Raw genomic sequence first — 12,967 nt, 5'->3', positions numbered from 1 at the left:
CCAATAAAGGCTAACTTGAACTTGAACATGTAAGCTGCCCAGAGCCCGCCTTGGCCGGGAGTGCAGGATATAAATAGAATTAAATCAATCAATCAATATTTATTACCTTTGCTATTCCACCCCCCCCCCCCCCAGTTGTTATTCTTTTAATTTGTGAAAAACATCTTCACTACTTGGCATGCTAATTTCCTACCTACCCTGTATATGTAGGACTGTTCTTTCCATTCCATTCCACTGTCTGATGAAGTGTGCTTGGCACACCGAAACTCATGTTTTTGCATAAAACTTGCTTGGTCTTCAAGGTGCCGCTGGACTCAAAAACTTTGTTCTACTGCTTCACACCAACATGGCTGCCCACCTGGGTCTATGAGGACTTACGAGATCTCCATTCCATCTGACAGAGAGAGCTTTGACTCTCAAAAGTTTCTACCCCAAAAATCAGGGGTCGTTTTGTAGAAAAATAGGTGGTGGAGCTCATTAGCATGGCCTGCAGCAGTATTTTGGGGGGGTTTTTTTTGGGGGGGGGGCAGAGGGCTACCCAATTTGGCCCTAAACACTTTCTCTGCTTCTCAAGTAAAGCAACAGCCCCCCCCTTCCCAATTTGTCTAATTCAATAAACTTTCCACGGGTATCTGGCTTCAAGTAGGCTTCTTCTCTCCCCCCACCCCCGTTCCGTTCTGAAGCCCCCTGTGCTTGTTCATAGCGGTTCATAGGGGAGGGACGGTGGCTCAATGGTAGAGCATCTGCTTGGGAAGCAGAAGGTCCCAGGTTCAATCCCCGGCATCTCCACTAAAAATGGGTCCAGGCAAATAGGTGTGAAAAACCTCAGCTTGAGATCCTGGAGAGCCGCTGCCAGTCTGAGAAGACAATACTGACTTTGATGGACCGAGGGTCTGATTCAGTATAAGGCAGCTTCATATGTATGTTCATAACTCACTAGCATATGCCGCCCCTCAGCCAAAAGCAACCTGATGCAAGAAAGTAGAGCCCCAGGTGAGTGAGGCCTGCTGGGGCTGGCTAGAAATCCAGCTAGCCCAAGCAGGCCTCACTCACCTGGGCCACCCCACCCAGTCAAAAGACCAGAAAGCCACCCACTGCCCAAAATCACATAAGAAGTGGAGAAAGGGAGGTGTGGATTTCTCCAGGGGTTAATGAGGGCTGCTGGGGGTGTGGCAAAGCTTCTGATGGTTGGCTGGCTGCCCACTCTTCTAATCCAGGGGTTGTTGTGCAGCTGCACCTGCTAGTCAATGGACAAGGTGGGGAGGAGGAAAGGGACCCCTCAGAAAGGTTCAGGAACTGTGCTCCTGTGAGCTCCTGCTGAATTTGAGGCCTGCCGAAAATCCTGTTGGTCTTCAAGATGCTGCTGGATTCAAATCTAGCCGTTCTGCTGCAGATCTACATGGCTCCCCTCTGAACCAGCCCGTCCCTAAAGGACATAAAAAAAAAAATCCTGAGACTGTAAACGACCTTGAGGTGCAGGTGCTCCTACCTTGATGGCATTGTTCAGGAGGTGTCCGGAGCTCTGGAAGCAGCCGTTCTCCTTCTGCTGAGTGGCCAAGAAGTTCTGGGCGCTCGCGATGTGCTTCTCTTCTATGAAGACATAACGACGGGCTTGCCCAAAGGACTTGAGCACAAACGCTGTCAGCCTGCAAGGAGAGAAGAGCATCATCTCTCCCTTCCTCGCTCTCTTGCCTGCCAAGATGGGTCTCCTCAACAGGCCTTCACTAACGCAGAAAAATAAATATGCCTTCACCGTATGGAATAAACTGACCCCTCTTCTATCAAGAGACTTTTTGTTTTGTCCTAGGGCTCCCGACCCCCACGTCCCAGTGGTGGTCCCCCTGCTTTTCAGGGCGTTGATCCACCAGCGGCCAGCTGGCCAGTGGAGGAAGCCCCACCCCTAAACAAAGATGTAATGGGGTGACATCCCTGATGTAATAATGTCACCCGGCAGTAGCGTCATTGGACCGCTGATGTGGGGGGGGGGGGAGGAGTGATGCTCTAGTTTTGGGGCAAACTCTATGGTTCTGAAAGCAAGAAGAGGGCATTATGTAGCAACAATTCCATAGAGTTTGCCCAAAAACTAGAGTGTCACCGTAACATGATGATGTCACTTCCGGGTGATGTCATCATGCCACTCATGCGAAGCCCGTGAGGCAGAAGATCCCAGGAAGGGCCCAGGAGGCCAGGTAGGAGCTGGCAATCCTATTTTGGCCTGTGATTCACCCCACCAGGGTAGCACAGTCCGGGACTTTGGGCTTGCCAAGCAAAACCCAGAAGTGATGTCAAGTGGTGGGGCAATGCTCTAGGGATTGCAAAAAATTCTACGGTTCTGATAGGATAAAGCCAGGAAAAGAGAACCAGGCAGCCTGCCCTGCGCTTCCTGCAAGAAGGGTGGGATAAAATGTAGTAGACAGACGTTTATTTTTCTTTCTCAAACTTAGGGTTGCCAACCTCCAGGTGAGCCCTGGAAATTTCCTGCTATTACAACTGAATTCCCGACTTCAGGGATCAGTCTCCCTGGAGGAAGCAGTTGCCTCAGAGGGTGGACTCTACGGCATTACCCCCCCCCCCCGCTGAGGGACCTCCCCTCTCCAAGTCCCACCTTCTCCAGGCTCCAGCTCCAGATCACCAGGAATTTCCCAAGCCAGATTTGTCAGCCTAGTAAAACGCCCAGCATGTGCAAAGTACTCAAGGGGAGGACAGTTTGGCTGCAAGATCCCCTGGATGGTGCAGTGCATCTTGGGGCATCCTCAACACCTCTGTGGGATCCACGCTGGGCTATCCAGGGCCGGGGCAGCTGGCTCAGTGTTGCCTCCTTGAGAGAAGTATTTCTTTCCCCAGAAGTCTGCATGACAGACGGGCACATCTATAAGAGGATTAATGGGAAGCCCCATCCAGATGAAGGGCCAAATCTGCTCCTTACTCTTTGTGTCCCTAGGGGCTGAAAATTACCTTATCTGCTACTACCGTCAAAACTATCTCCACTGTTTTCTGTCTCACAGACCTTATTTGGGCTTCTGTCCTTGGGGGAGGAAGAGGAAAGGAAAGGTCCTCTGCGCAAGCACCAGTCGTTTCCGACTCTGGGGTGACGTTGCTTTCACAACGTTTTCACGGCAGACTTTTTACAGGGTGGTTTGCCATTGCCTTCCCCAGTTATCTACGCTTTCTCTCCAGCAAGCTGGGTACTCCTTTTACCGACCTCAGAAGGATGGAAGGCTGAGTCAACCTCGAGCTGGCTACCTGAAAACCCAGCTTCTGGCAGGGATTGAACTCAGGTCGTGAGCAGAGCTTAGGACTGCAGTCCTGCAGCTTTAACACTCTGCCCCAGGGGGTCTTATGGGGGAGGAACGAGGAACTGTCAAAAAAACCCTGCCCCCTGAACAAATTGTCCCCCTACCCCCAGCACTTGAGATTTCCCTCAGATGCTGGCCACAAGCTGTTATGTGCATTTTCCCGGCTGTAGGACAAAAAACCGCTGAGTTTCTTTAGGAAGCCAGATTTTGTGAGCAGCAACAGTTTCTGTAGCTTTTCCGTGTTTTTGCAGTGTTGCACCGACCAGCGTATGAGGCAATGGAGAAGAGACAGTGAAGTTTACCATGTGTTCCCTTTCTCTAGTTCTCGCCAATGAGGTCCAAAGGTGCTGTAAGAGCCGTCGTGGTGCTTGTAGTTCAGCTGCCGCTGGTAGCCTGAAATGGAAGGAATTGCTTATGCTGCCGTACGTAGCTTCCCATCATGCTATTCTGCAGGTGACAGCAGTGTCTCCGTCCATCTGCAAACGGCTGTTGTAAAGCTCCCAGCTTTCTCATGCGCCACTTCTCAACTATGTACTCAGGTGCAAGCTCTGTTGAACTCAGCAAAGTTTACTTCTAAGTAAATATGCACAGAACCGGGTTGCGCAGATTTGAACGATTAAGCTACCGATGGCGCAATTTTCATAGACGGCACTGTCCATCGATCATCTCTCCCAAGGGTCCCCAAAGGGGTGCTCAGTCAGGGCTTGTCCTGCCACGAGGCCGACTAGGTGATTGTCTAGGGCGTTGGCCTCGTGGGGGTGCCAAATTGGGTGCCCTCATGTGACTCAGTGACGTTATCAGCGCGGGGGGAGGCAGAAATTAGCTGTGTCTAGGGCCGTCCCTGTGCCCGGATGGGGCTTTTGCCCAGCAAGGCTTCTGATTGGACACTGGAGATCTGATTGGCTGCACATCTGATGGGAACCCTCATATTATCTATCAAGATAATAAGATATCTCTTGGCTCCATGGGCTGATTGTTAATAACCTTGGGTAACTCCTTTCCCCCCTCAACCTTTAAAAACTTTGATCGTTATTTGTGTTATCTCTCGATGCTTCGAAATCTGCTTATGCAATGTGTAATGAAGGTTTTTTTTTAAAATTTGATTTGACTGGCTGTGGAGAGTTTTTAAAGTGTGCTTTGCAGCAGCTGCTGCCGCAGCACAAGGACCTTCACTGTGTGCTGTAAGGATACACTGTGAATAAGAGAAGTCCAATATCTAATCACAACTATCTGTCAAAACCTGGGGAGGGACGGGGGCTCAGTGGCAGAGCATCTGCTTGGGAAGCAGAAGGTCCCAGGTTCAATCCCTGGCATCTCCACTAAAAAAGGATCCAGGCAAATAGGTGTGGAAAACCTCAGCTTGAGACCCTGGAGAGCCGCTGCCAATCTGAGTAGACAATACTGACTTTGATGGACTGAGGGTCTGATTCAGTATAAGGCAGCTTCATATGTTCATATGTTCAACCTTAATAAAGATTCGAATATTTATTCAAGCTGGATTAATGTTGAAGATGCATTCTGTTTAGGAAACTACGCTTTGTCCCCATTTACTCCCACGGGCCTCTTCTTTTTGTGAATGTAACAGAAGGTCTTTTGAATAAACATGCCCAACAATAAAGTGTTATGAAACTGACCAGCAGATGTGACTATATATCTTCCTTAAAAAAAAAAAAAAGAATCTTGAAACATGTTTTAAGGTTTTGAAACAGAGGCTAGATGGCCATCTGACAGCAATGAAGATCCTGTGAATTTAGGGAGAGGGGTTTGTGAGTTTTCTGCATTGTGCAAAGGGGTTGGACTACATGATCCTGGAGGTCCCTTCCAACTCTATGATTCTATGTGTACTGATTATCTCCAGAAACCACATTCTGCTTCTTTGAGGTATTCTGGAGGACTTCTTTGACATATCATGGATTTTGGACCTTGTTGATATTTTTGTGATTGAAATGGATTGCTTAGAGTATTACTTGTTTGTGATTTTTTCCCTTACGTTACAAATGTTGTGAATGAAATATTCTATTGTATGTGTTGTGTTATTTTGCTAATTTATAATATAAAATTCCACGTACATTTCTCATGAAATTTTTGAATTTTTATTAAGGTTTTGATAGTTTTTATTTGATGTTGGATGTCTCTTATTCACAGTGTATCTTTCTAACTGTTGGTTTCTACCACTGTGATTTTTTTGGTCTGTTACTATTTTGGAAAAAGCTGAGGCAGCCACTCTGTGGCTGACTTCAGCTCCTGTGGCAGCCATTTTGTGGCTGACTTCAGCTCCTGTGGCAGCCATTTTGTGGCTGACTTCACCTCCTGTGGCAGCCATTTTGTGGCTGACTTCAGCTCCTGTGGCAGCCATTTTGTGTCTATGCACATCACACAATTCCAAAGGTGCTTGCAGGCTGAAAAAGGCTGGGGGACCCCTTTGGTAACAAGCAAAATCTGCGAGTCTCCTCACCAGAGACCAGGTAGCTGATGGCCTTGGACCGGATTTCTTCAGTCAGCTGCTCTGTCGTGTTGAGATAGTCCAGGATATAGATGTTAGGGGCAAAGAGGACCATGTTCTGTTCCCCACAGCCATAGGGAAGCCGGAGAAGGTGCTGCAGGTTCTGTATCGCTGTACCCAAGATATCGCCTTGAAGGGAAGAAGAGGACACAGGTCAAGGCCATTTGGAAGAGAGAAATGCTGTGGGAGGTAAGCAAAAAGAAGAACCACCGAATCACAAGGAATGAGAGAGCCAGAAAAAGAAGTAAGGAGATGGATGAAGTCACTAAGGACATTTGGGGGAAAGGTAAGGGAAATGCACACTGAGAGAATGGTGAGATAGGACAAAAATGGACACCAAGGAGGATACATAAAATCAGAGGTCGTGGACTCTTCTGGGAGTCTGAACAGGTGACTGGACGTTTCAGCGGCCCCAAAGATTCCATTTCTGAATGCTATGCAAAGTTACACCTTACTAAGTCTATTGAAAATACTAGGCTTATCTCCTTTTTCCTGTATTCTGTATTACAAGATTGCCTTTATTGGAAATGTCAATTTCAATAGATATTTTAACAAAAAGATTTATAATATAAAATATCAAAATGTTGATGATGCATAGTTTAGAGACAATAATATGTGACAATGCATTTTAAGAAAGTATTGCAGATGTAGACTTGTATTCTTTGAAAGCATTTTTTATGCAGATTAAGACTGATTTGTAATCTTTATTTCTTATCCCTTCCTATTCCCTATCCCTAATTCCTTGAAACTAATAAAACTTTTAAAACTGGGACCGTTTTCGCACACAGCTTACCACGCAGTCATAATCCTGTTCCCTCCGCAGCGTCTGATCGGATTTCCCACCATCTGCGCCGAAGTTACAGGAAGTGCCGCGGCTTTTGCGTAGCAAACATAAACCGCTAAAACCCAGTTTACGTTTGCTACGCAAAAGCCACGGCACTTCCTGTAACTCCGGCGCAGATGGTGGGAAATCCCACCGGACGCTGTGGAGGGAACAGGATTGTGACTGCGTGGTAAGCTGTGTGCGAAAACGGTATGTGAAAATACTAGGCTTAGACTGGAGTAATTCTGCATAGCATTGTACTGTAACAGTATTCATTTCTTGGAGTAAGCCCGACTGAATAGACTTTTCCATAATCTCATTTTCCTTGTTTGTGTGTTCCTTTTTTTAGGTTTTTTTTCCTCTTTCCTACATGTGTTTTACTTCCTCTAGTGGTCGATTCAGCATTACATCACTGAACATCCGGCATACACTTTAGGCCCATCTACCTTGATTCTTAATTTACATCCAAGCCCAATTCAGGGAGGGCAGGATATCATCAAACTGCTTATTCCTGTATGAACCTTACCCAGTCATCCTGTAAAGCCTTCCTTTAGGTACTCCGACCTTCTGAGATCAGGTGTTTAGCAACTTGAGAAAGGCCTTTTCTGTTGTGGCACCAAGATTACAGAATTCTCTCCCCTAGATATTTGTCAGTCTCCTTTTATCACCATCTTCTGCCATTGAGTGAAGACTTTTTTTTTATTTCTCTCTCAATGACCTCTTCTCCCTGTCTTGTGTTTTAATTTTCTGCTTGCAGTTTTATATATTAATTTAGCTCAGGTTTTAACTGTTTTTGTGGTGTACTTTTTATTAAGTCTAGGCTAATTGTTAGCCACCTTGGTGGCCAAGATTAGGCATAAAAGTGGTTCATAAATATTGTAAATAAAAGTAAACTTACCCAGCACACAGAAATAGGCCCTGGCTGAGCCTTCCACTACATTTTCTGGTACCTTTAGGGAAACGGGGGCAGCCTCTTTCTCTCCTGCATGCAAAACAGAGAATGAGAGAGAGACATCTTTGCCTGTTGCCTTCTGCTGTCTGATTTCCCTGTCCCCACTCAGCCTCTATTCCCTCCACCCGATGCATGCATTTTTGAGCCTGACTCTCCTCCATCATTTTTTCCCTTCCTGTCCTCTGCATCCAACATGTGCATGGGTCTTCTCCGACAGAAGACAATCCAGTAAAAAAAAAAAAAATAGAGAAAAAGAAATTCTATCCATCCAGAGAACTTCCATTCTGTGACTATTTTTCGTCTTTTGATCAGCTTATCACGAGCTGTCTCTTCCAGGCAGTTCCGGAACAGTGAAAGGAGCTCTCCAAAGGGTAAGGGTTAGAAGCATGGCATCAGATGAGGAAAGCTTTGGGGGAATGTAGATTGAATCTGTTTGGCACAACCGGGACTCTGGAGTAGACTGCACAAACCAGAATGATCCCTCAATCCATTCTAGGTGTGTACAGAATCTCTGTGCATGACTGACTTGGGAAATACACAGCGGGGGCCAGGGATCTCTTGGGGCTACTCTTGGACACAGCTGAGGTGGGCTTCTAATGGCCAATATGGCTAAAGGGCAGTGGGTTCATCATAGGGCATCCCCCTTCTGGTGGTACCTGGAGATCTGCTTCATGCCTTCCCAACGGCCCAAAGAAAGGTCACTGTGCAAAAGCACCAGCTTAGGCTGACCTGCATCTGGACCCCTCAGCTAGAGGGAAGGTTTCTGGCTCTCATAGCCCTGCGTAAAGAGGCACTTACCAGCTCCGCAGACCAAGGAGCCAAAGACCACCTCCTTCTCCACTCCTTCAGGCTTCATGCAGAGACAAGAGAGAGGGGAAAGGGGAGTGGGGAGGTGAGAATCTGGGCCAGAAACGCACAATAGGCAGCTACAGAAACAGTTTCTATGCTAACAAGGGGGAGGAAACATAATAGGAGTAGAACCCAAAAAATCCCCCCCACACACACATACACCCCACATATAATTTTAAATATTTTATTCAGTTTAAAGAAAGAAAAGGGAAGGGAAATCAGGAGTAAAAGAGAGTTTCGCTATTCCGTTTTGGCATTATTCAGTACTCGGTAAATCATAAAAAGCATACCAAGAAGTTTTTCACTAGAAGTCCTAGCAAATTTCCATTTTTGATCTGTTAAAATATTCTTGTCTTAAAAATCAAGCATTCCAAAAACACAGTTTCATACTACTAACATTATATATAAAAGGCAGGCTTATCACAATTGCATCAAACTATATATACAAGGGATTCCAAAGGTTCTCTATCCCTTGAACCCATCTCTCTTTCAAGAGAGATGAAAGTTTGTCCAATTTTGCTGTATCTAATATTATTTCAATTAGTTATTTTTTTTTCTTGGGATTTCTGGACGTTTCCAGTTTTTTGCTAATAAATTTTGACAATATTATCTGAACTTTTAAGGGGAAGATAAAATGGTAACATGGATTTCCGATCTGATATATAACTTAGTAGAAGTTAGACTATGTGATAAATATAGGGTTAACTTTAATAATAATCAATATATAGTCTTGGTTTATTTTAGATTAAGGTAAACAGGAAGAGAAGATTCTATAAGCGTGAATGTTACCTTTCTTTTCTTTTTAATTGATTTAAGCACCGGCGGAGGTCAAGAAATAGAGGGCTGGGGGGGAGGTGGAAACTTTGTAACGTATTGATCAGTATTTTGAATTTTATATCTGATAAGTGTCTTTCAATATGTTGCGAAAACAATAAAATTGGTTTTAAACCAGTTTTTTGCTAATAAAATCCTTGCAGTCGTAATAATATATACCATCAAATGTCTTGTTTCCTTTGAATATTCTTTTGGAAAAAATATTCAATAAAAATAGTTCTGGTTTGAATCGAATTTAAGTCTTCGATATCTGTTGTAACATTTTGTGAGCCATTTCCCAATATTTTTTCACCCAATCACATGACACACACCACATATAGAGATAGTGGAGGGGATGTGCTGAATGTGAGAACAGGAAAGCAGAGAATGGCGGAGATTTCATGATAGGGTAGCGTCTTGTGTGCTACAGTTGCCAGCTCAGGTCGAAGATCTCCCAGAGATTTGAGGATGGAGCTTGCGGAGGAGAGGAACTTCAGCAGGGTATACGGTAATGTCACAAGAGTCCACCCACCATGGGATGGAGAAGGTAGAGAAAGAAGTCCTTTTCTCCCTTTCTCACAATACAAGAACTCGAGGCATTCAATGAAATTGATGAGCAGTCGGGTTAGAATGGATAAAAGGAGGTACTTCTTCACCCAAAGGGTGATTAACATGTGGAATTCACTGCCACAGGAGGTGGCGGTGGCTACAAGCATAGCCAACTTTAAGAGGGGGTTGGATAAAAATATGGAGCAGAGGTCCATCAGTGGCTATTAGCCACAGTGTGTATATATATGTGTATATGTGTGTGTGTGTGTGTGTATAAATTTTTGGCCACTGTGTGATACAGAGTGTTGGACTGGATGGGCCATTGACCTGATCCAACATGGCTTCTCTTATGTGACTCAGAGTGTTGAACTGGATGGGCCATTGCCCTGATCCAACAGGGCTTCTCTTATGTTCTTATGTGACACAGAGTGTTGGACTGGATGGGCCATTGGCCTGATCCAACATGGCTTCTCGTATGTTCTTCTGTGACACAGAGTGTTGGGCTGGATGGGCCATTGGCCTGATCAAACATGGCTTCTCTTATGTTCTTATGTGACTCAGAGTGTTGGACTGGATGGGCCACAGGCCTGATCCAACAGGGCTTCTCTTATGTTCTTATGTGACACAGAGTGTTGGACTGGATGGGCCATTGGCCTGATCCAACAGGGCTTCTCTTATGTTCTTATGTGACACAGAGTGTTGGACTGGATGGGCCAGTGGCCTGATCCAACATGGCTTCTCTTATGTTCTTTTGTGACACAGAGTGTTGGACTGGATGGGCCACTGGCCTGATCCAACATGGCTTCTCTTATGTTCTTATGTGACACAGAGTGTTGGACTGGATGGGCCATTGGCCTGATCCAACATGGCTTCTCTTATGTTCTTATGTGACTCAGAGTGTTGGACTGGATGGGCCATTGGCCTGATCCAACATGGCTTCTCTTATGTTCTTACGTTCTCCAAAGCAGCCATTTTCTCCAGGGGAACTGATCTCTGTAGTAGGGATATGAACTGTAATTCCAGGGGATCTCCAGGTCTAGGGTTGCCAGGTCTTACCTGGCTCCCGGGGGAGGGGGGAGTTTCTTGTGCATGCTTTGTGCGATGACATCACCCAGGAGCGAAGTAATCACACTGGGCATATTGCATGGAAACATGCCAGCCATTGGGGTAAAAACTCTATGGTGCCATATACTTTTTACTCAAATTACTAGAGCACTCCTCACGTAACGTGCCCGGTGTGATGTCATCACTTCTGAGTGATGCCATTGTGCTGGACGCATTGGGTGCAACGGAGCTCTTTGAGGGCAAGGATCCCCCCCTGGCAGCCAGCTCCGTGCTGGCAGGTTGTGGGCCCCAAACCAGGGGAAGCCCAGTCCCTAGCAGGTGTCTGGGAGCCCTTCCCAGGTCCCACCTGGAGGCTGGCAACCCACTTTGTGTGCCCAGAACCAGTCAATGCATGAGAACATCAGTGGGCACAATCCTTCTCCCCACCCTCGCCCCGTGCACCCAACGCATTCAGTGACATGGGATTCAACCTGTATAAAGGGTTGTTGTCTCTCCATATCAATGGACATGGGATATGCTTGTAAACTGCCATTTTTAGTCACTTGCAGTGGCCAAAATTACCTCCAGGGGCATGAGACACTGTCTTTTTTGGTCCTGTATGAGTAGCCTGACTATCTGTGAGGCTAGTAAAAATGTGAGATAGCAACTGTTTTCAGGCTCTTCAGCAGACATTTCCACCCCCCCACCCCCGCTTTCTAGGGTTGCCAATCCCCAGGTGCGGGCAGGGAATCCCCAGTTTGGAGGCCCTCCCTCACTTCAGTATTATCAGAAAGTGGCGGGGGGAGGGAAATGTCTGCTGGGCACTCCATTATACTCTATGGAGACCGATTCCCAGAGGGTATAATGGAGAATTGATCGGCAGGTATCTGGGGTTTGGGGGGGGGGGCAGTGTTTTTGAGATAGAGGCACCAAATTTTCAGCATAGTATCTGATGCCTCTCCTCAAAATACCCCCCCTTTCAAAAGGATTGGAACAGGGGGTCCAATTCTATGGGCCCCAAAAGAATGTGCCCCTATCCTTCATTATTTCCAGTGGAGAGAAGGCATTTAAAATGTGTGTGGTCCCTTTAAATGTTATGGCCTGAACTCCCTTTGGAGTTCAATTATACTTGTCACAACCTCTCTTTCCCACGGACGAACATTCTCTCTCTCTCTTTCCCACTGAAGAACATTCTCTCTCTCTTTCCCACTGAAGAACATTCTCTCTCTCTCTCTTTCCCACTGAGGAACATTCTCTCTCTCTCTTTCCCACTGAAGAACATTCTCTCTCTCTCTCTCTCTCTCCCACTGAAGAACATTCTCTCTCTCTCTCTTTCCCACTGAAGAACATTCTCTCTCTCTCTCTCTTTCCCACTGACGAACATTCTCTCTCTCTCTCTTTCCCACTGAAGAACATTCTCTCTCTCTCTCTTTCCCACTGAAGAACATTCTCTCTCTCTCTCTCTTTCCCACTGACGAACATTCTCTCTCTCTCTTTCCCACTGAAGAACATTCTCTCTCTCTCTCTTTCCCACTGAAGAACATTCTCTCTCTCTCTCTTTCCCACTGAAGAACATTCTCTCTCTCTCTCTTTCCCACTGACGAACATTCTCTCTCTCCCACTGAAGAACATTCTCTCTCTCTCTCTTTCCCACTGACGAACATTCTCTCTCTCTCTCTTTCCCACTGAAGAACATTCTCTCTCTCTCTCTCTTTCCCACTGAAGAACATTCTCTCTCTCTCTTTCCCACTGAAGAACATTCTCTCTCTCTTTCTCTTTCCCACTGAAGAACATTCTCTCTCTCTCTCTCTTTCCCACTGAAGAACATTCTCTCTCTCTCTCTTTCCCACTGAAGAACATTCTCTCTCTCTCTTTCCCACTGAAGAACATTCTCTCTTTCCCACTGAAAAACATTCTATCTCTCTCTCTTTCCCACTGACGAACATTCTCTCTCTTTCCCACTGAAGAACATTCTCTCTCTCTCTCTCTTTCCCACTGAAGAACATTCTCTCTTTCCCACTGAAGAACATTCTCTCTCTCTCTCTCTTTCCCACTGAAGAACATTCTCTCTTTCCCACTGAAGAACATTCTCTCTCTCTCTCTTTCCCACTGAAGAACATTCTCTCTTTCCCACTGAA

At 46.0% G+C, this 12,967-nt stretch overlaps 1 protein-coding gene across 1 annotated transcript in view; it reads right to left on the bottom strand.

Annotated features, from left to right (window-relative positions):
- Window positions 1–12,967, bottom strand: part of A2M (alpha-2-macroglobulin) — a 109,046-nt gene that overhangs the window by 26,462 nt on the left and 69,617 nt on the right. Inside the window, 5 exon segments of the mRNA XM_060236780.1 lie at window positions 1,490–1,646; window positions 3,599–3,689; window positions 5,752–5,928; window positions 7,521–7,604; window positions 8,373–8,424. Coding sequence (XP_060092763.1) covers window positions 1,490–1,646; window positions 3,599–3,689; window positions 5,752–5,928; window positions 7,521–7,604; window positions 8,373–8,424 — 561 coding nt within the window.

Source organism: Heteronotia binoei, chromosome 4, assembly GCF_032191835.1.
Source record: "Heteronotia binoei isolate CCM8104 ecotype False Entrance Well chromosome 4, APGP_CSIRO_Hbin_v1, whole genome shotgun sequence".
NCBI lineage: Eukaryota > Metazoa > Chordata > Lepidosauria > Squamata > Gekkonidae > Heteronotia > Heteronotia binoei.
This window is presented reverse-complemented; position numbering and strand designations above follow the sequence as displayed.